At 38.6% G+C, this 23,722-nt stretch overlaps 1 protein-coding gene across 15 annotated transcripts in view; it reads left to right on the top strand.

The window, feature by feature from the left end:
- Positions 1-23,722, top strand: part of MBNL1 (muscleblind like splicing regulator 1) — a 140,537-nt gene that overhangs the window by 89,079 nt on the left and 27,736 nt on the right. For 9 of the 15 annotated variants that reach the window (XM_075268794.1, XM_075268788.1, XM_075268792.1 and 6 more), the window contains 3 exons: positions 10,014-10,184; positions 15,662-15,862; positions 20,775-21,059. In XM_075268794.1, coding sequence (XP_075124895.1) covers positions 10,116-10,184; positions 15,662-15,862; positions 20,775-21,059 — 555 coding nt within the window. In that variant the 5' untranslated portion in view covers positions 10,014-10,115. The remainder of the gene's footprint in view (positions 1-10,013; positions 10,185-15,661; positions 15,863-20,774; positions 21,060-23,722) is intronic. The other 6 variants (XM_075268796.1, XM_075268801.1, XM_075268797.1 and 3 more) reach the window with 1 other exon arrangement.

The following is a 23,722-nucleotide window of genomic DNA, read 5'->3' as shown; positions in this document are numbered from 1 at the left end:
CTATGAACAGTTTATATATTTGTGTTATACAGTAATAGAACCATAGTTTATTGAAACAGTACTGGAACCAAGCTTAGTCTAGAAATGAAGTACCAGAACTAAGCTTTGTGACTACCTTTGGTGCCAATCCAATTTATATCAGTGAGAACACACACTAAGCATAATCCTGGCTTACCTGTCATGTGACTTTCAGTTATTTCATCAGTACAGCATGGCGATGGCAGGGTATGAAGCCAACACACAATTGTAATCTATACCTATGCAACGTGCAAGCCACAAATTGGCCCCATGGCCTGGTAACCTTCATTAGCAGGGGATCCCACAATCAGAGTGCCAGTCCACACATCCACTCTCGGAACAGAGTCTGACGAGGGACTGATAGGCCGAAACGTCACATCTTTATTTCTGTATTATCTGAGGATTGCTTTCATTAAACTACTTTATCGTTCGACACCTAAAAGAAGTGCTAAAGTTCTTTTCTTGGATTGTATTCGATTTGGGTTACTACCAAGGGACCCTAACTATTATAACTCAGAGGGCCGCATACATCTGTCTTTACTGAAAGTATTAGCTACATTGACAGCAAAAAGATTGCCAAGATCTGATCTTCCCTATACAGGAATGTACAGCATACAAGAAAACATGTAACCTCAAGCATTAGCAGACCTGCACACCCCACTATGTTTATTGCACTAAGTAGGGATAGGTCTTCTTTTATTAACTGTTTGTCACATCTGTTATCTTTAGAAAAGTCACCATTATACTAAATCATAAGATATAAATATTCATCCCTCAAGATCTTAATGTAATGTAGGTGTAAAGGTTTCCTGCTAATAAGACGAATATTTATTAAATTTGTGCAAAGTTTTAGAAAATTCAGATAACAAAAAGATTGCAATAGGGAATAAATATTCATTTTCTCTTCCTTCCAGTCAACTTGGGGGGGGGGGGGGGACATGTGAGACTTCTGAAGCAGATCAGTTGCCAGGCATACAAAGCCTAACAACTGCACGCTTTATTCTTATTCTTATTTTTTTATTCTTAATTTTTTTACGTAGACATTTTGCTAACTTCAGATCTTGACATAAACTTCTAGGGGGCATCTTTTAATTCAATTTATTTGATAGACTTGCTGTATCTTTGAAAGAAATACAGTATGTTATAGAAGAACCCCTGGGGTACTCTTACACATAGAGTTTTTGGAAAAATGCCACTTTTTTTTTGGGGGGGGGGGGTGGTTGGAGCCACAGTCAATGGTGGATTTAAAAGGAATAGGAAATGTAAATAAGGGAATCCTTCCTGCTGGATTCATATCTGGCATTGGCTCACAATCTCCAGTGGAATTTCTAAAAAAAAAAAAAAAAAAAAACAGGAAAGAAAAACAATAAAAAGGTTTTCATTTTATTGAACAATTGTGGTACAGATGTGTCCACCCTCGCTAGAAATGCCCTACCTTTGGCCCTCACCTCCTATCCATAGTGTGAAACTTGTGTGGAACAGTATGAAGGTACTGTGATTCCATTTGCAAACGCAAAATTTCCAACAGCTCCAACTGAGACATCAATGAAGTCAGCTGCCCTTGTGACATGCTGATGGTGTTAGCGGGCAATGATGCATACTGGATAATTTTATATGCAAAAGTGGTATATTTTATGAAAATGTATGCTTTGGTGAAAAATCGTATAGAAATTACACATAAGAGCAATATTGTTCATTTAGTAATTTCAGGAATAGAGCTTATATGCCCACAAGAAAACCTATAAATGGAATCTTTGAATGGTGCTGGAGGTGTAATGTTAGGCAGGAAATAGCACAGTAAGAAAAAACTGCACCTACATATTAATGTATTAAACACAGGAAGTGCAAATCACCTACGGTAAATGATCATGAAAAAGCGACTTTCTTCTATTCTGCTCTGTGGAGCTCAGAGGGCATTCTTGAATATAAATGTATCCTAATATGAATAACATACAGTATATTTCTTGCATTACATTTATAGGAATAGGAGCAATTACAGTTCACATTTTCTTTTGTCTAAGTAAAACGGAAGTAGTAACTCAGGTGTGTGCCAAGTCCTTTACACATCTACTGTGCATCCATTGCCTCATTAAAACCAATGATAGCTGTGGCGTAGCTACCCGAATAGCAGTCACTACCAGGCCCTGGACCCTGTGGGAGTCCCAAAGATCCCTCTTCCACCTAAAATCTACTACTATTCTATGTAGCATAAGGAAAGTATTTTCCATTACAGCTAAGAAGCTTCAAATTCCGCCTTTGACTCAGGGCCCTTCACACGGCGTAAGCGCTTGGCTCATTCCGATCCGTACACGCGAGCGCTTCTAAACACTTCCCATTCACTTCAATGGGAGTGCTCGTAAAGCCGGCTTTACGCGCACTCCCATTAAAGTGAATGGGAAGTGTTTAGAAGCGCTCGTGTGTACGGCTCGGAATGAGCCGAGCGCTTACGCCGTGTGAAGGGGCCCGAGTGATAGGGGTGCCAAAATAAGACCAAGTAACAAACTCAAGGAAAAAGAAAAATACATTTGACAAGTATATACAGTACTTAGTACAGAGCCATACACTCAGTACACACAAGGAATGGATATGCAGAGCATGCTGTCGACTTTACTTGTACTTTCAATGAAGCAAAACAGACAAAGGAAGCTCTTACTTAAGAATCCAGTCTGTGAACATACAGGCTTAAGACTGAGTGGCCTTTTTGCCCTGTTGCTTGATGTACTGTATATAGCTACTTAACCTTTACATGGTGCAGATTATCAGCTGTTCACAAGATCTATATGGATATGCTGATAGCAAGGTGATCCAGGAAGACTTGTAGGTTGATGCATCTGTTTTATTTTAATAAATCTTATTATATTTTGATTTATATCTTATTTATATCTATAAAAGTATAAATAACTGATATACAATATAATCTGTGTGCAAATGTAATGCTCTAATGCTCTGTATGTGCTGGTAATGTTCCTTTAATTTATCACCTTGCTATTGTACAACTCGGTATCAGATATTTCTGTTATGTGGATGAAGGAAAGGGAGAACAATTGTCATTTAATAGATAAAAAGGCTATTAGTTTCACTTTTTTCACTGTTTTTACTTTCATTTGGGTTGTGACAATTTTAAAGGAACCTGTCGCTAGAATTTTCATCACTAAACCCACAACATTGCCAGGTAGCGTATGATATATCCCTTTTATCTTTTACTCAGTTATGTTAAAAATGACCCAATTACCTATAAAATTAGATGTCTGTATGGGAATTAGTCATGCTGGCCTGAGTGGATGGAGGTGATGGTTATGTTTGGATCTGTAGCACCTAGAATCATGGTTTTGGTGTCAATTTAAAGTAAAGAATCCTAGCTCTAAAACGACACCAGAGCCAACTTCCATTTCTGTATTTATAGCTGTATCTCCACTTCTGTAGCATATGAAAGTCATTTATGGTTGTGTTTTTAAAGCTTTGAAGTGAAACCAGAACCATGGTTCTAGGTGCTACAGAGTCCACCATATCGCTCATCTCCTCATAAAACAGCCGTTGCTAGTCTTCCCAGGTAAATTACATATAGATGTCCAGGGTGATTTTTTTTTTTATAGGTAAATGGGTGATATTTACCACAATGGAGGGAAAAATAAAAATATTTCTCGTCCTTCCTGACAGTGCTGTGGGTTTAGTGGTTTCTACTTTAACCCCATATAAAAAGTGTTGAAAAAAGAATTTAATTAGTGTATAAAAATAGAAATAATGCAAATCTATCTAATCTCTGAGGTCCATTATTAGAAAAAAAAATCTACTTTGTTTTCAGAAACAGCCCCATGTCTATTCATGGACTGTACATGATATAGCAGCTCGTTCTTTATCCATTCAATGCTAAACACAGCCCAAAGTGGGACTGTTTATGGAGAACAAAGGCCACATTGTTTTTTTTCTAATCCTAGACAACCCCTTTAATTTTATGGCACAGGGAAAAAGAGAAGCCTACACAGTGGCTCATGTCTGATATTGTGTGATGTGTGTGGTTGATGTATATATTTGTCTTGTGTACCAGAAGTATGAAACCGAGACAGAAAGTATTATTTACAGTGCGGAGCATATGTGCACACTTGATGGACAGATTTCAGGCTTCTAGTGCACAAGGCCCAGCTGCAGTGAACATGCTCTTTTGAGATAAGTGTGGCTTTTCTTGTAGTAGCCAAGGCCAAGCTCTAAAAAGCTGCGCACATAATGCTGCTGTAATTTAATTACACACAGGCTGGTTGTGTAGCAGAGCCTGGGCTTTCAGCCTAAATGTTGTTGATGTGATAGAAAAAGAAAAACATCATATGATAGCCGTCTGTGCTTTCCCCTCTTACTTTTATATTTCTGCTGATTAAGTTTCGGAGCTCCTATAAACTGGCAGTATCTTGACTCTCGGCCTCCTTGTACCATGTCCTTCTTTTTTCTGGTATGCCAAGTATGAACGCAGCCGGCAGAAGTGATTGCAGAAAGGATGCGGAATAATCAAGCGGGAGTATTGAGTTTCCATCTCTTTCTCCACTTGATTTGACCTAAAGTTGCCGAGGGAAATGTAATTGGCAGGGATGTAATCACATAGATTTTCTAATTATGAAACAAAATGTAGGAAATTTTTTCTTTGCACTTGTATATTGGATCAATGTATAATCTATCCCCCGACTAGAAGATGGACTCAGAGGCCCTTCTAATCTCCTGCTGCAGTTACTGTATAGTGATTGGAGCCAATGTATACGGTAGATGCTCCCGCCTGATAACAGTCTTTTTATATAAAAAAAAATCTGGTATTGCTATATTGTAATCACAGAGGGAAATAGTATACTTGTCACTAAGCCAAGCACGCTGGACAATATTATGCCTGACCGCAGATATGGCACCATTATACTGATGTAGCTTTAGATTTGACTTTTGTATAGCTGATCTGTATCAATCGACCATAATATGAAAACCACCTACCTACAGTAATATTGTCTTTGCCCACCTTATGCTGCCGAAACAACTGTGAGCTATTGAGGCATGGACCGCACAACAATTCTGAAGGAGTCCTATGTTATCTGGCATAAAGATATTAGCAGCAGAAACTTTAATAAGGTTGTGCCCTTAAAAACAAATATCCCTTATCCAAAGTGTCTGAATGCTAGGGGCTTGACTGAAAGTTCCTCATGCTTCCCCAAAGAAGTGAAAGGAGCTCTGATCGAAAAAGAGTACTGGTGCTCCATTCAAAAGGAGGAGGCATAGGGTACTTTCAGATCTCATATTCTTCTCATTGGTGAGGAAACTCAGCAGTCGGAGGCAATTGGTCAATTATCTCCTATCCTGTGTCTAAAGGATTGGTGTCCTTATGGGCATAGCTGCTTTAAGTCCTCTAAATTGACTCCATGGATCAGAAGTTTTTATAGCACATCCCACGGACACTCAATTTGATCGAGATCTAGGGAATTTGGAAGCCCAGTTAACATTCTGAATTCTTTTTCATGTCCCTGAAACCATTACTAAACAATTTTTGTTACATTTGTGCTATCCTACTGAAATAGACCACGGCCAGTTAATATGAAGGGGTGTACTGGATCCACAACAATGTTTAGATAAGTGGTACATATCAAAGTAACATCGAAAGGGCCAAATGTATTCCATCAGAACATTGCCCAAAGCATCACTACACATGACAGCCTTCTGCCCAAAGCGCATCCTGGTGACATCTCTTTCCCTGGTAAGAGAAACACACACCATCCACATGATATAAAAAATATGGCTTATCAAACCAGTCTACATTCTTCCATTTCACTATGTTTCAGATCTGATGTTCCTCTGTTAACTGTAGGTGTCTATGATGATAGATAGCAGTTATCACAGGCATTCTGACCAATCTGCAACTCACAACAGACACCATTATGTAACTCATTGAGCAATTTTTGCTACATTAGATCTTCTGTGGGATCGAAGCAGGTGGGCTACTCTTTGCTTTCCATGTGTATCAATGAGCATTGGTCACTGATGACCGTGTCACTGGTTCACTAGTTGTTATTCTATGGAACTCTTTTGGTAGATTTCAAAAACCTTATTATTAAGAACATTCCATAAGACACAAGACTTACTGTTTTGGATATGATCTGACCCTTCCATCGAGCCAATTTGGCTCTTGTCAAAGATTTCTTCTAAAATATCAATTTCAACTGTCTGTTCACTTAAAACCGTCCAAAACATTTCAAATGCCTTTAAATGGGCATGTATATTTGTTATTTGTTAAAAGAACTTTAAGAAGACAATGCGGTTAATAATAATGATGTGTATAACCCTGCATATATTACAGATCTACATCAATTGTTGTATTGACAGGTGTCTACATGATACTTGTGGGACCATCACAGGGTAATATCACAACCTGGCAAGAATCATCTTTAGTAATACTACATAGGCTCTACTTATTTACTTTACTGGAAGCAGGTTGCTTTTAAAGGAGGTTTCTTCTTCTGTGCCAAGCACCACTTGATATCAAGGGCTCCATTTCTTTTTTAAAAAGAAGTTCCTCAGCAGCTGCAATGTGTACTATATAGTCCTAGAATGTCGCAGGACTTGCATTTGAAAAGGATAAGTATATTTTAACAAGTATTGTACAGGACATCTAGGTGGTTCTATAACTTTGGCCACCAACCTCCACGACTATCACTGTTAACCTCAGAGAGTTTTCAGAACATATTAGGTTTCCACTGACAACCTCCTGTCTCCCCTAACTATTCTCTATGGCTGGTGGGCAGCAGGTACCTGTAGCTGGTTATATATTATCTTTATGCTGTTTATCTACTGTGTATGTTGTTCTGAATACATTCTAAGGATAAAATCTATAAACTGCTTTTTTGGTGTTTTCAATGGTTTTATCTCCGAGTCTGACTTGTGCAAGTAATAACAATTTATCATTGTTAACCTCCTGCGCTGTTTGATAGATGTGCTCTTTGTTAATGTAGATCTGCTTTCAGGTTTAAGACATTACTGCTCTGGGGGGGTTATAGATTTTTTTGTCACAAGTATTGCTTTTTTGGCTTGATTCAACTACAGCATGACAAAGCATTAATGTCTTCTCAACGCTACGTGCACGCTTAAAATATAGAGCACTGGGCTCTAGGAATGAAGTGAATAAGCACATCCCTGGAATTAATTAGGTGGCGTTTCTGCAAATTGCAGAAAAATAGTAAAACAAATGGCTGCATAAATAAATGGCTGTGTGTGTGATGTTGATAAAGAGTGGTGGATAATGTGAAAACTGCCAATACTCAGTACGGGAAGTTAAGACAAATTAGATAACACTTTCACTCCACATGAATACATGAATGTACAGTATTGTACATATAGTACATTTCTGATTAATTTGATCAAGATCTGTTCACAGAAGACCTCTACTCAGTTGTTTTTGTGACTAGTGCTACCTTAAAAGGGTAGGACTAGAAAACATGACTGCTTTCTTCTTCTCGGGAAGAGACCTCACTCCACTTGGTCCCATGGTCATACTATAGCTTAGTTCCATTCATTTCAAAGGAGTTGAGCTGTAGCATTTGACCAAAGTATATGAAGTTACTTCCTGAAATTAAGAAATAAACTGTGTTTTCTAATCCTGCACAAACCCTTTGAATAAATATTACGAAATTGAGCATTTTTTGACATAGTCCGCCTCTGGCATCCTCAACTATAATGGCGGTCCTATGGTCACTTGGTCAGAAAAATCTGTGAACGTTATGTGAGAACAGAGGATGAAGCACAAGTGGCTCTCTGCATTAAAGTCTAATGTAGCAGCCCGAGTGAGGTCCATTTCCATTGATTTAGCCAGGGACAAAACCTTTACATTGGTGAGCAAAGGTCACTGACCTGTATTCTTCCAGTAGGTGAGGGTTCCATAGAAGAGACCTTTACCAGTTATTGAATGTCTTCTGTTACTGTTACATTTTCTCATTTACAGTAGATGTAAATGGATACCTGGAGATTCGCTTTCCCACTATAATATAATTACTTTACATATAATGTGATGCAAGGTCAGGAAGACCTGCTGAAGAAATGTACAGTATTTTATTTTGCAAGGTTCTGGCGACTAGAATATAATGAGACTTCTATACATCTTTATCTTTTACTGCATCTCGTATGATATCTATCTAGATTATCATGGGACAGCCTGGTCAAAGCTGGGTAGGATTTGGATATTTCTGTCTGAAGGAAACAGTAGAAGGGCTCCCAAATATTGAATAAGATGAGACATTTGTAATGCATTGACTTGTACCTGGATATTTTTCTAAATATATACGGTAGTTTTATTTTTTGGCCTTTGCATTTCCATTTCTCCACCATGACATCACACAGTACCTCTGGTCATAATCAGTTCTGTTAACCTGGCACAACTCAGCTCTAAAAACATATGACAGCTGCCGGGGGGCATGTACAAAGGAAATAGGAAAGTTATCCTTTCACTCTTTTAACCCTTTAAAATTGAGCTGATAAAATACAGTGTGCCTGTGTAACTTAGGCCTCGTGCACAAAGTTCCATACAGTGCCATGTAATGTGCTCCTGCCTATGCTATCCACAGACTATTATGTACCTCTACATGTATCTACTTCATACGGCAAAATTGTGGTTATTATGGATACAGAGTGTTCTACCCTAGAATCAGGGGAGACACCAAAAGCCTTCCTGGTTCTGGTTCTGGGGTGTACATGCGATCTTAGTCCACTTCATATTTGGAGTATGGTAAATCGACAGCAAAGCTTGGTCTTTTTCCTGCAATTGTACAAGCTTATTAGTCATTTGAGCCTAATGTATCTGTCATGTGAATCACTTGTACTTGTGTACATAATGAAGCTTGTTCTATATTCATAAGGAAGAGGAGATGGCATTATCTGTCAAATCGTATAAAGGTTTAGAACTTTTTTAAGAAACCATTTACAGCCCATTTAATGGCTTTGACAATATAATGGCAGACTGGAGCATGAATTTATTAGTGAGAAGTATTAAAACATGAACAACATTGCAGTGAATGACATAGAAAATATCTGCCTGGGTAAAATTGTCTTCTTCTTTTGAAATCTATTGGAAGTATGAAAATATTGGAACAAATTGCTTAGAAAGTACTGTTATTAGGTGAACAAACTAAAAGTTATATAACATAATCATACACATTAATGAGCGAACCTGGTACGTCAATGTATAACTGCCACTACTTAGTTCAGTTACAATATACTTGACAACTTTTGTAAAATGGCCACCAGGTCAGATGGTTCAGCGAGCAAAGTGCATGGCAAAAAATGTAATTTGCAATAAATATGCCCCTTTTTATGCCAGTGTTCCTGACCACAGTCCTTTAGGCCCTCTGGCTTTTTTCAGTGTCCTGCTTCGATGCAGAAATGGAGTTTGGCACAGATTTTTAGGTTGAATCTGCTTAGACATCACAACAATACTCATTGTGTATGGACACCATTGCCAGGTACAGAAATATTGTAGGAGGTTTCTGTGTGCCCACGAGATTTGCCAACTCTTATGGAAGTCCAAGAGGTCTCAGTTTTTTTTTTCAGTAGAGTTTGCATATACGGTGAGATGTTCTGTAGACATAGATGTGGATGTTGATATCCTAAAGACAAGGTTATATACTATACTACAAAACAGAAGGTGTTAACACGGGACACAAGTGATTAGGAGCTACAACTTGTGAAAAGACACCAAAGCAGAATGGAAAACTAATAAAACTTGTTTCCCCTTGTTACCTACCTTACATGAATTATTTATATTACTTCTGATAGTTGTCTTTTAAAGGTCCAGATGAGGTGAGTATAAAGACTTACCATCAGGCAGGGCTCCATGGGAAAGAAGTATGCAAATAAAAGGCAAGCCATGGAGCTAACCAATATCCTGTAGATGGGTGCTTGTTTCTGTAATGCTCTCTCAAGTGATAGAGTTACACATCTACGTCATATGACTCATAATATTTTATCTTCTTCTTATTTTCCCATAGGGTCGCTGTTCACGAGAGAATTGTAAATATCTCCATCCACCACCACACTTAAAAACACAGTTAGAAATAAATGGACGGAATAACCTGATTCAGCAAAAGAACATGGCCATGCTGGCCCAGCAAATGCAGCTAGCCAATGCAATGATTCCCGGTACTCAACTCCAACCTGTGGTAAGTCATTTTGTTGGCTCTGTCATGCATATACCATTGATCATGTTTTCATTGTAGATATTGTGTATGGACCGATCACTTTCTAACTTGTTCCAGAACTTTCTCCAACAGTGGTCAGATTTCCTTATCTTCTCCTCCCTATTGTTGCAGAGTTAAATACATAGTTTAAGATTACAAAAACATGGCGGTCTCTTGACTAGGGTTGCAGGATAATAAAAGCATCTGGCCATTGGTGGTGTATAGTTATGTAGCTCATCCTAATTAACTATTTTTTAATTATTATCTTAAGTTTTCACACATTTAAAGACAATATCCAAACATCATATTTTCCATAACAACAATGCACTGCTCCAACCTCACGTAAACTCGAAGGAGAAGAGGATGAAGAAGACAAAACCTAATGCCTATTTGGGCCTCCAAGACAAGGCATACTTTCTGCTTTTTACCTGTTATTACTTTTCTGAGAGTCATCATTTTTTTATACTTTTCCATTTACGTACACATATGATGACTTTATGTTTCCAAGACAAGTTGTATTTTTAAATGGAACCATTTAGAGTATATATAATGTATTACAAAATGTTAATGATAGTTTTGTTGGGGGGGAATAACAAAAAAAAAAGTAATTCTTCAATTGTTTTGGTTTTTTTTTTTTTTATATTTTTTTAACCCATTCGCCATACATTATACATGAGATGCTAACTTTATTCTATGGGTCACTATGATTACAGTGATGCCTAATAGTTTGTTTTTGCATCATCAACTTTAGAATTTTTCAATTGAGACAGCTGTGTAGGGGCATTGTAGATTGTAGGGGATTGTTTTAATGGGATGAGTTGTGGTTTTCATCTGTACTTGTTTGAGGTGAATTCAACTATTTGATCATTTTTTTTATTCCAGTTTTTGGCAGATGAGAGTAATAAAAATGAATTTGTGTATTTTATTTCTTTCGGGTTAAATGACATCCTTATCCTTTTTATAGCGGGTTATTTTGAATGTGGCGATTTAGATTACCCGCTGATTTGTTTAATAGAATTTTTTTTTAGGGGACAATTGTGATATGATTAATGATCTTATTTTACTTTTACTAATAGGCTTCTGGCCATGGCAGTGCATTAGGCCAATGCCAGGTTTCCAGCTGCAGCCCCTTGGTATACTGCGATCATCCTTTCCTTTATCTAGCCACTTTGTATGCCACAGTCAATAGTGACCACGTCATGCAAAGGGTTAAACTTCCAGGAATCAGAGTTATCCATCCATGGCAATTGCAGAAGGGACCTGACTTTGTGTATCAGCCAAGATCCTGCCGAAGACCACCTGGGTAAAATAGCAGTGCCCACGTGATCACCATTACAAACATATTCATCATGAAGCATTTTCTGCCACTGACTCATGACGAATATATTCATAGTAGAACAAAAAGGGGTTCACGCACCTGAGCTGCAATGCCATACATAATCCATGGATGGGTATGGTATTGTTTCTTGGAAGGAATCCGATGAATTTTGAATTCTGTACTATCCCTTTAAGCACATAAGAATTCTGATAACTGCCCCTAGAGGGAGCAAAAGGCTTAAGGCTCCCACTGAATTTTTTGGGAATTGTATAAACCTCTATACAGTTTTCTGTAACTGTGTTAGTAACTTAGTGAGCATCATATCAGCCAGCATCTTAAAGGTCACCGCAAGGCACTTTATTTCTGTTTACTCACAACGTGTCACTGTGGAATGTACAAAAGATCACAACAGCACTAACCAGGAATTCAGCTCTGGAGGCGGAATCTAAAATAACACAAACAATGCATGTAGGCCATTACTAGCAGTAAGCCTTCTTAGTTGCATATGGAACTAGATGAATAATACGGTTAAAAATAAATATCAATAATGTCATGTGAAAACTGTATTGGAGCTTTGTTTCTATGAGAATGTTCCCAGTTACTGTACATTCTGCCGCATAATTATGTGCTTGGTTTGTCAAATTATGGATATATTTGTAAGTTCAGACATTGCCGATCTGCTGCCAAATTGAGGGGCAGATTCCAATTTGCAAATCTTTTGGCAATTATTATACAATACACATAGATAGTGTTTTTGGCTCACAATATCTATGTAACAGAGATGAGTAAATTCCTGCATACAATCTATAGTAACAGTCATTTTTAAAAGAGTTGGTAGTACAGATGAGTCAACCCTAAAACTCTGACCATGGTCATGTGATTTATGGTCCATGGTCATGTGATGAGCACACAGGTGCACAGCTCGTTACTAGGCAGATGTCTGATTACTGTGCTGTGACTGTAACGAACTGTGCACCTGTGTGTCCATCACATGACCTTGGACCGTGTATCACATGACCATGGTCAGTTAGAGGTAAGCAGAATGAATGACAGTAATCAGAGATCTGGAAAACTGTGAGGAATTGATACAGGAAGTATATTGGAAAATTGTACAACTTTTTATTATACAAATAATAACTTGTCTCTCAATATTGGTCTGAGTGAACAACCCCTATAAGGACTCCAATACCAATTTCACAAAATAAAACCCATTTAATTTAATATCATGACATGCTAACTAAATCTTTGAATTGCTGCATTTTATAACAAAGTGGCTAAGTGGTAACTCAGAGCTACATATAGGAGAGATAGCATATCATTTTGTCATAAATTATGAAAAGTTGCTCATTTTATGTCACACCAAGGATGCTTTCACATTGGGCTTTCTGGGAGCAAACAGATACATTAATATCAATATATCAAATATAATATATATATATATATATATATATATATATATATATATATCAAAGCAGCCCATGTATACCCATAAAATGAACACCTTTTTCAGATATAAACTCACAAAAAGATACACCATTCTATACGTATGCTATTTGTGTCTATGTGATGCCAAATCTGAAAACCTCCAGCCAACAGGAGAGGTAAGAGAGGACATCTGTACTCTCTGCACTTGTTCTGTATTATTATGCTCAGCAGTAGATTCAGCTGTAAATTTCAATGTACTTTGAGACACCATGAAAACGATTCATAGGAGGAAGCTGAGATATATGGTGTTCATTGTGAAGTCCTTGCAGTGAAGCCGTGCTAGAGGTGGACCTGCTTTATATTAATTAAGCTAGTTTATAGCCATACATCTTTGTTACCTCTTGCCATAGGCATTTACCCATGACATGATTTTTCCATGCTGATATTCGTAACTACACTCTGATTGTCTGTGGCTTTGTAGCATCTTGCTCAACAATTTGGGATAATCTATATAACCTAAGCTTCTGCTGCATGGGATATGATCACACGCGCTTTTATTAATGCATATTTTGTAACCAGGATAGCTACAAACTGCATTTTGGTTTCCATTCTTTGAGTCAGCATAGGGACCTGAAATATAAAAACCAAGTATGTTTAAAAAGTCTTTACCCGGAGAAACCCACAGACCCAGTAGATTATAATGGGGTCCACCGGGTTTTCACCTGGTTTCTGCCAAAAAAATTGGTGGTGTGAAACCTGCTTGAGGTTACATTCAGATCATGAGTTACTGATCTGTCAGCTCTACACATGCATTCATGGTCACACCTATACAATGTAATGTGTAAAGTAGCTCTCATTTGCATCCATATTTGCTCATTTGCAATGCTACACCTTGTTTTATAGAACAGAAAAGCCTAGCCTACCACCCTTTTGTGTCTTCCAAAAAAAAGACACAACAGATGCAATTCTTACTTTATATATGCAAACAGATTGTGTGTCTGCATCCATTTTTACTAAAATAAACAAATCTATTAAACTGAGCAGGTTAACAGGAAACACATGAGAATGGGCCCTGCGTTAGTTATCTGGAGAAAAATACAAAACACGGTTATAATCTGAGACAGGTTACTGAGAAACTTTGAGTCTGTTAGAGCTTCTAAAGTTAGGCTTCAGTCATTTTCTTGTAGTTCAAATACTAGTTTTGCCATCAGTTACTGTATTAATAATGGATCAGATTATCTTCATACTGCAATACTATGATACTCACATATATATGGCAAATGAATATATATATATACTGTATATATATATATATATATATATATATATATATGTACTGTTTAAACAAGAGGGTTATAGAGACAGTATAATGTGTGCAAGCGATTGTATCACTGAGTTTTACTTGACACTTGAAGGGATCAGGGAGTTACAGATTCAAGAGGGCACAATATGATGTGTTGTATCCGCCACTAACTAATCTTTTACATTCCTTTAGACCCTGGACACCTGATCATTTCATGATGGGTTTCCTTGAGACACCTCCCTGAGGATGATCGTCTTACACTCACTGGGAATATCACATGTTTTTCTTTATTGTATTTTAAACATATAACCAATTTTTCTGAAATTAAAGAAGTTGACCCACAAAAAGATATGTATCACTTATCCTGTGACTGATTGCCCCCCATGGTCCAAACACTGGGACTCCGTGATCATGAGAGTCCCATGTCCTTACTTTGAATGGAGCCATGGTCACAAATCCACTGCATTCAAGTAAAGTCTATGGGACTGAAACTAAATGCTGTTACGAGCGCTCCCATTGAAGTGAATGGGAAGTGTTCGGCAGTCTGCCGTAATGCCGGCGTGTACGGCTCTCATACACGCCCGGCGTTACGTAGTCTGAATGCACCCAAAGTCAGTCCCCTAAAGCTTGAATGAGACACATTGTGAGTGACCACTACTTCTTTCTAACACAGAACACAGGAATCCTGTTCTTATGATCAATAGGAGTCCTAGCTGGTGAAAATCCACAACTACGCATTTATCACTAAACCAGATTTAGTCTACAGCTGCTGCACACAACTTAGATGTGTACATGGAACTTGTACAGTTCCACAGATCAGGGATGTAGGAACTCTAGTCCAGATTTACTGTTGGGGTTACAACTACAATCTGGCGTAAACGTGTTGCAACTTTGGCGCAGTGTGGCACATCTTAGTTTGGACTTGTTAAATCTGGCTTATGTTCATACTCCTAAGCTTACACTATGTAACTAGTAGTAAATCTGATCCTATGTTGCTCATTTCTGGCACCATAATGACTTTGTAAAATGGCATTTGATGGATCGTGATATGTTTTCTTTCTTTTGGATTGCGTCTCCACAAGACAAAAACTCCAAATGCCACCATATAAAATCAGAGGTGCAGTATTGACTTAGGTTCTTTCAACGTGTATAGAGCCATAAAGCAGCTGTGTGCATGAGGCTTAAAAGTTATTTTTTCAGAGCTGTCGTCATCTATTGCTAAACTCCCATCAATCCTGTTGGAGACTGCGGGTGTCTGTGTGTTCCTTGTTGCTGTACTGACGTAATGAAAGAAATGTTTACCAAGAAGTAATCCTGATGCTGCAAACATTTCATTCTGGTTTTATACGATTTTATTTTTAGAAATGAAGCAAATAAATGACAGTTGCCCTCATAGACTGTTATCTTTTGCAGCCAATGTTCTCAGTCGCACCGAGCCTAGCCACCAATGCAACAGCAGCCTTTAATCCATACCTGGGGCCTGTATCACCGGGCCTTGTACCAGCTGAAATTCTTCCTACCGCACCAGTGCTTGTGGCTGGAAACCCTGGAGTCGCCGTACCATCCGCCGCAGCAGCTGCCGCACAGAAGTTAATGAGAACCGACAGACTGGAGGTATGAATTATGAAACATACTGTACATATGTAATAACTCCAATGAGCCGCCTTCTCTTTAGAATGTAACCAGTGCAAATTCTAATTCTTTCAATTGCTACACTGCGACTAATAGACTTACCACCTGTAATAACCACAAGTACTCTTTACATACTCAGATACATTAAAGACCTTGAATCACCGAAAGCTTTTATCGGTGACTATTATTAACCCCTCGTGTGCCATTAAGCTAACAGGAGAATTTCCTTTCACTTGACCTCATTTTCTTCACTCTACCTATCCTATATGCTGAATTGTGGCGCATTTTAATTGCTTTTAGTTGGAGTCATCCATTCCATGCTGTGAAGACAACACATTACTTTGGTTGCCAAGTGATGGTAACCAAGGTGTATTCATCGGAAAATATAGTCTCGTAGCAGATGTAGCAGAGCTGAACTTGTCATTTTACTGTTTCTTCTGTATACTATGAGAAGTCGGTTTTTGACCACTTATTTTTAAAATACATGTATTTTGTACTATTTGTGGTACTTAAACTGATTTTGTAGAATTTTTATGGGTGTTTATGAGTATTTATTAGAGGTTCTGCACTTGCCCAATCTAACTCCAATTCATTGTTGAATAACAGTGAATGTGATTGGTCAAGGTTTACAAGCCCCAGCCCACAGACTTAATAAACTGTGTGAGTGAGCAATAATAGCATTGATTTTTAACACATATCAATAAAGAAAGTATTTTATACGTCCTTTTGTGAGCTGCTCACTCACACAGTTTATTACATTTATTAGGCACGTACTACTTGGTTACAACTTAAATAAAAAAAAATCCATCCCACAGACTTGTTGAAAGTGGATGAAATCCCTGAGGTCCATTCACACGGGGGAAAATGGTGAGGGATTTGGTGTGGAATTTCAGCGCTGAAAAAAAAGCCTCCCATTGACTTCAATGAGTTCCTGAACCCATTGAAGTCAATGGGAGGGTTTTTTTTTCAGCGCTGAAATTCCACACCAAGTTCCTCACCATTTTCCTCCGTGTGAATGGACCTTTAGAACTTTTTGCCTGTCTTTAAAGTTTACTAAATAGTACAACAATGCACCAAAAATGAGATGTCAGTTCATTAAGACAATAAAGGTAACAGTGGTTGTTAGGGTTTTATCTAATATTTGTGTATATTGTGAGCGGAGTTAGATAGGTTCTTTCTACTTTATAGAGGTCATTTTGTCTTCCTCTGGATCAACACTACAGAATAACAGTATGGACATATACATGTTCCATCTAAAGAATTGAACCCAGACAAGAACAATCTTTATTTTAAGATTAAGAGTGAATAAGGATGGATTCAAATAGAAAGTTGTCTTGTTAATAAGGGAAACTTTTCTGTCTCTTGCTCTGACCTGACGGATCAGAACAACAACCATTGAACAACAGTGGGAATGTAGCCTTTGTTGTCATCCACTCCATTGAAAATAACAAGTTCAATTCTGCTCAGCTGTTAGAAAAAGAGGGCACTAGTGTAAGATCTGTATTATTATTATTATTATTATTGTTATTATTATTATTATTATTATTATCAGTAGTAGTAGTAGTAGTACGGTAGTAGTAGTAGTGATAGTAGTAGTGATAGTAGTAGTAGTAGTAGTAGTAATTTTGCCATATTAACTTCTAATCTGCACATTTTGCATTAGTGTATTAAGTAGTTTTAGTATTATATTTGCTTTATGCGGCAATGAGTTTAGATCATTATGGTTTATACAACATACCATTAGAAATTTAATACACTTTAATAGATAAATGACTGATAGTTCAAGAGGTCTCCACTGTGCCTTGAGGACAAATAGAGGAAGAGAAGAAGAGGAATAGTGGGCCGCACATATGCTTTATAGTCTATGGGTTGATATGAAAGATGATCATTAGACACATGGCATACGCTGCTTATCCTCCTCTTCACAACCAAGTTCTACCAGGTTTGAGGGCACAATGAGAAACATATGGTCTTAGACATATCCCATAGAAGTCTATCATGTTTATGGTAAGCATATACCCCAAACATTTTGCTGTATGTATGTATTTATGAAACTGAACTATTGTTATTGAACTATGACTATTATTCATTCTTTGCTTTGATCTACATATTGTTATTATATCCAGTCCAAACACTTTCCTTCATTTTTGTCACAATTTCTCTAAAAACTAGCTACCTATAGCAACAGCATACCGTGTGACTTACCTTACTGTATCTGCCCTTCTTTATTCCACCCATCCAGCAGAAATCTTGAATTGTATAGCATTCCAAATGGCAGATCCCATGGGCTGTTGTCAGTGGTGATGATGGTGTCTTCAACTACTGTACAAGAGACAAAGAGGATCTCCTGTTTGTAATGGTATATACTACAAGATGGACAGATTGGAAGGTAGGTAGTAGAGATAAGTGGTTCATTATTATGTTACTGTATGTAACAAAGTCCGCCTAGGACAGGGTCATGACTCACTTTACGCTAATATGCTTTGTATGATATTCCTATAATATCTTCATATGCTTTAACCTTGATGCTTTCCCGTTCCATAGAGCTTCATGAGGCTCAGGCCTACTTGTGCAGATCACCTTTCTGCTTCTTTGTGATGCTCTCTGTTTTCATTTCAATACTTAACCATTCATCCGTTCACCATTTCTCTGCTTCCAGTTTTCTCTTCTTAAGATGGACATATAAGGCATGTATGTGACATTTAGGACTGCTGCAGTACTTCATCATTTTCAGCTGACATTTCTAGATTCGGCTTCATCGTTTACATTTTAACAGTAGGCAAAATTGAGTTCTGTTCCAGTTCGTGGCTTCCCAAGATAAAAATGTTGTTCTAAAATCATAAAAGCAGATTTTATGTGTTTAAGATGTCCTGAGCAAGGATATACAATTGTAATGAAGTCAGGATGTCTTCAGCGGTTCAGAGATTGTGTATAGTAGCACACGCACAGAACTGAAGAGCTATGCCTTTAAATCCCATTTCCAGGCTCTATTGCTCACATTTCATTAGGGTGAAATTATTGGTACAGTGGCCTTAATGTAAGATTGTACGGCCGACAGAAACTGTAGTAAAATGTTCACATTATGTAAAAGTAAAAACTTTTTATACAACTATATTTGCATAGAAAAAAAATTATTATAATGAAAATTATAGTCTTGATAAAGCCTTGGTTGAGCGCCCTATAGGAGGAGACAAAAAGGAGACAATACCACTATATATCAGTTTAAAAGGGCTGTTCTATGAGGGCCCATACGTTGTATCCATATACATACCGTAGCATTATTTTACTTATATTCCATTCTTATTGGACCACCCCCTTGTACAATCCCTTGTACCGAACCACTCTAAACTGTAAGACTGTTCACACATATGAAAAAGTAATAGGAGAGAAGTGAGAGTCTAACAATGGAACTGCAAAAATTGCTATTGTCAAATGGATAGGTGATCACCTGCATGGTCAGGTAATGGTAACTATTAGTAGTTGTCACTCACCACCCATGTAAAAGATCAAGGAAACTCAGAAATAGCTGAATAAAATATTCTTCACACTTCACACAAGATATGGATGTATTTTTCTACTTCAATTTAGGTTAAAGTGTCTTTTGAAATTAATGGGGTTGTCCAGGACTTTTAAGTAATGACCCATCAATGTATATACAGTATGATCAGTAGCAGTCCACCCATTGAAAATGTGAGCTGCAGTACCAGTCTTAGCCATATGTATAGTACTGTGCTGTTGTGCTCTGCTGTCTAATGCATCTTTTCCACTACCCATATTGGTGACCTGCACAAAAGATAGGTCTTCAATTAAAGGTCCTGAAGAACCACTTATGGTCATGTGTGCTTCTGCTGTGGGTTACCCCGCAGCAGACCCATCCACTGCGAAAACTGCCTGTTTTTGTTAACCATTTCAACCATTGAATCTATCGTTAATTGACATACTGCAGGTTCCAAATAAGCAAGACACCTTGCATTTCTAGTTTTTACTGCAGTATGTGGATGGGATCTGTTAAAATCTCATCCACTCCACTGCTACTATAATTCACAGCAGGTCAGCTTCCAGTGATTCCACCGCTGGCTAATCTTCTACAAACTTGCAATGTGTGGCTATTTCTAAAGCAATACAATGAATATAGTAAAAATTCGAAGACCAGTTATTAAAGAGGATTTTCACCTCCTGAGGCACATGAGGTTTTATATACTGCTAGAAAGCCGACAGTGCGTTGAATTCAGCGCACTATCAGCTTTCACATTCTGTCCCCCTCCCCGGGTGAAGAGCTATCGGTGCCGGTACCATAGCTCTTCACTGTCAGTAGGGCGTTTCTGTCAGTCAGGAATGCCCCTCCTCTCAGTATTGTCTATTGCGCTGTACTGTGAGAGCGGTCTCCTTCCCCTCCTGATAGTACTCGTCCATAGACGAGTACTGGGGAGGGGGAGATCCTCACCTCTCAGCGTCATGGCTGGGTGGTAAGCAACACCCCCTCTCACAGTACAGCGCTATAGACGCTACTGTGAGAAAGGGCGTTCCTGACTGACTGTCAGAAACGCCCTTCTGACAGTGAAGAGCTATGGTACCGGCAGCGATGGCTCTTCACCGGGGGGCACAGAAAAGGAAAGCCGAAAGTGCACTGAATTCAGTATTATACCGCATATGCCCCAGGAGATGAAAGGTCCTCTATAAGTGCATAAGAGTACAATAGTGCTGTATTATACAAAGTATTTTGGCTTTTGCATGCTTTATTGTCATTGTCTCTGTATTTTATTTCTGCTTTTTTCTTTTGCCATGACATGCCTCTGCCTTTGCGGCCACAAGTTAGGTAGTGAGCTCACTTTTACTATGTTAATGGTGAAAGGACTGGCTGGAATGGAAACTGAAGTCCTCTTTTTATTCACAGGCCAGCTACAATCAGGCAGCTGCAGTACGAGCTTCCCCACGTTGCCCAACCAATGACCTCAACCCTGATCTGGAGGGAGCACCCTCTTTATGGGTGAGAGGTAGTTCAGTCTCCATGCCAGCTCAATCCTGGGCCTCTCCAGAGCAGAGACTGCCAGTTGTGCCAAATTATGTGTGGTGGTTTTGTGATGTGGACTCCTGCCCTCTGGGAAGTGAGCTGAGACCAGCAAACTCATTTCACTTAGGACATCAAGCTGGACTTGACCCCCGGTCTCAGAAGAGAAAGGCGAGTGTTCCTCACCGTGTCTAGTACACCATACTATTTCTATCTTTCTGCCTTCTATACAAGCTTTCAGTCCTTGGCAACCATCGTGACCACATGGACTCTTCTAACAGTGAATGTATTCATTCTGTTCACCTTTCCATTCCAGTTCATCCCATGTCTTTTCCACTTCGATGCTTACATAACCAAACCTCATTTTCAAGGGAATCTCAACCATATTCCTCATTTTCTAACAACTCTTTTCTTCTTTTAAGTCTTACATTCCATATCTTTTGTAACTTTCTGAAAACTGTTTTTCAGTGTCTTTATAGAAATACATGTCTAAGTAATAACCATTGCCCATGTTATGTTACTTAGTCATAGCGTAAGATGACTTTGTCTATTCTTGGCTCTAAGTCTTGTGTAAATGCTAGCTTTGGTTTGGACTATAAATGGTGTCATAGAATAATGTATCAGTATGACAATGTAATGTGCTACTTTTATATTGCAGGGGATGTTCTGCTTACTATTTCTATTGCCTTCAAATTGAACACTATAAATTAACTTGCTAGACTTTACATTATACTATAGATATACATTTTTATTAAATTCAGCACCAAGACAGAAGGTATCCCTAGAGTGTGATTTCTGCGAGCTCAGTCATATTGCAGCTATATAGAATATGCTTTCGTAATCTGGCCTGCCCCAGGAAAACGTGTGTTTACTTTTGTAAGCGTTATGAATGCATACACTATATCATGGCACCAGTATGAATAGACAATCATCCCATTAAAGGAACGGGAAGACAGCATCAGCTGGAGAATATACACTGACATGCTAATGCTCCACGTAACCAGACGCAGCCAAAAAGTGGTGCGGAAAAGACTGCGGCGTAAAATTGCGTTTTTTTTCTACGGAAAGTCCACAGAGTTTTCCTCTTTGACTTTCTGTCCCTATTATGCCTGTACAGAAAGCGTCAGCATTCCCGTATATATAATTGACATGCTACAATTTACAAAAATGCAACATTTTTTCTGCAGTGCGGATTGGATTAGCCAGAATCCCATCCACTTTGCAAGTACTGTAATGCACAGAGTTTTTTGCTGCGCTGTTTCTGCCACAGCCAAAGCGCCACATATTTCTCACTCACTTCTTAAGGCGGGGGCCCCATGTAGCTAAAATGCTGCGATTTACATTACCGGCAAAGTGGATTACATTTTACAGCAAAGTGAGCATGGCATTGGCTATAATCCCATCCAATGTTCTGTGACTGTAAAACCGCGTTTATGCCACAAGGGGCCCCGGCCTAAAGGTGTTTTCCAGGCTACATAATTGATAACCAATTATAGATTGGCAACCAGGCCCCAACCAATCAGCTGTTTGAAGAGTCTACAGCGTTTAGATGCATTCTATAGCCTCTTCCGTACTTACCAAGCATTATACTTTTATACAGCACTGTACATATATACAACATCTTTGCTTGGTATATAGCAGCTCAGCTATTCACTTGAAGGCACATTGCAATCAGGTCATGTGACCAATAAACGTAAAGTGGAAGTGGCGCTCAGGGAGTACCCGAATGATGGATCACACAAATCTTGGATTGATGACCTATCCATTAAACACCTTTAAGTCCTGTCTACAGTAACTATCTATCTTGAATGAATTCAGGAACTTTCTATGGTCTGGCATTTGATTTTCTTATTGTCCATATGACCGGATTATCAGGAAGAGACAGCGTGTCTGAGTTTCTAACACGTGCAAGACTACAAAAAGTTTCTGCATTCATCGTTGTATCCATCTGCACAAATTTTAATTATTTATATGTGAAAAAGTATTCAACTTTGTATTTTGTAAGTATTCAATGCAAATTTGAATATGATTCTGTTCCGACATCATCTTCTGGCACACCTTCCTCTTCTTTCTTCTTTTTCGGTGTCCTGGCTCTTCCACGCCTTCATCTACTTTTCTTCCGGAATGAAGAAGTTCGCGAGCGTACTGCGCATGTGCTAAGGGTTACTTAGAATTACAACAAAAATGGCGCTGGCACGTGCGTAGTGGTGCTCCGGAGGGAGCGATACTGCCCATGCGTGGGATTTGAACACAACCCGGCGGAAGAACAGAAGATCAAGGCGGGGAAGAGCCAGGACAGGAGAACGTCTCTGGAAGAAGAAAGAAGAGGAAGGCGTGACAGCAAGATGACGTCGGACAGTGCAGGAGCGCCCAGCGTGCACGAGTAAGTATCATTTGAATAATCGTTTTTAGGGTATTATTTTAAAATGGGGGGGGGGGGTTAAAATAAGATTAAGGGTGCCTGAATAGTCTTTTTAAAGGCTATTCAGGCATATGTGAGGCTCATACAGCATAATTTTGCTGCTAGAGCCCCTTTAAGGATAAGCTATAAAATCCACCATCCTCGACAACCCCTTTAAAACGAAGATGCAAAGATGAATTGTTTTGGCAAAAAGACCTGAAGTCCTGACTTCTGGTGCGATGTGGCCCTAGCATGTGATTTCCATGAATTTCTCCAGCTGTCGCCTTATAGGATTTTTTTCATACTGAGGATTTAATAGATAACCTACTAAATGCAAAAATTCATTAATAATGTAACAACTAAAATCATGAAAGTGTTTGCATTAAGTCAGAGGTATGAAGGGTGTGAATCGGCAGTGTGTAGCTTAGGGCTA

The sequence above is a fragment of the Leptodactylus fuscus genome, chromosome 3, assembly GCF_031893055.1.
Source record: "Leptodactylus fuscus isolate aLepFus1 chromosome 3, aLepFus1.hap2, whole genome shotgun sequence".
NCBI classification, from domain to species: Eukaryota; Metazoa; Chordata; class Amphibia; order Anura; family Leptodactylidae; genus Leptodactylus; species Leptodactylus fuscus.
The sequence above is the reverse complement of the archived record's forward strand: the minus strand, read 5'-3'. Positions and strand labels throughout refer to the sequence as shown.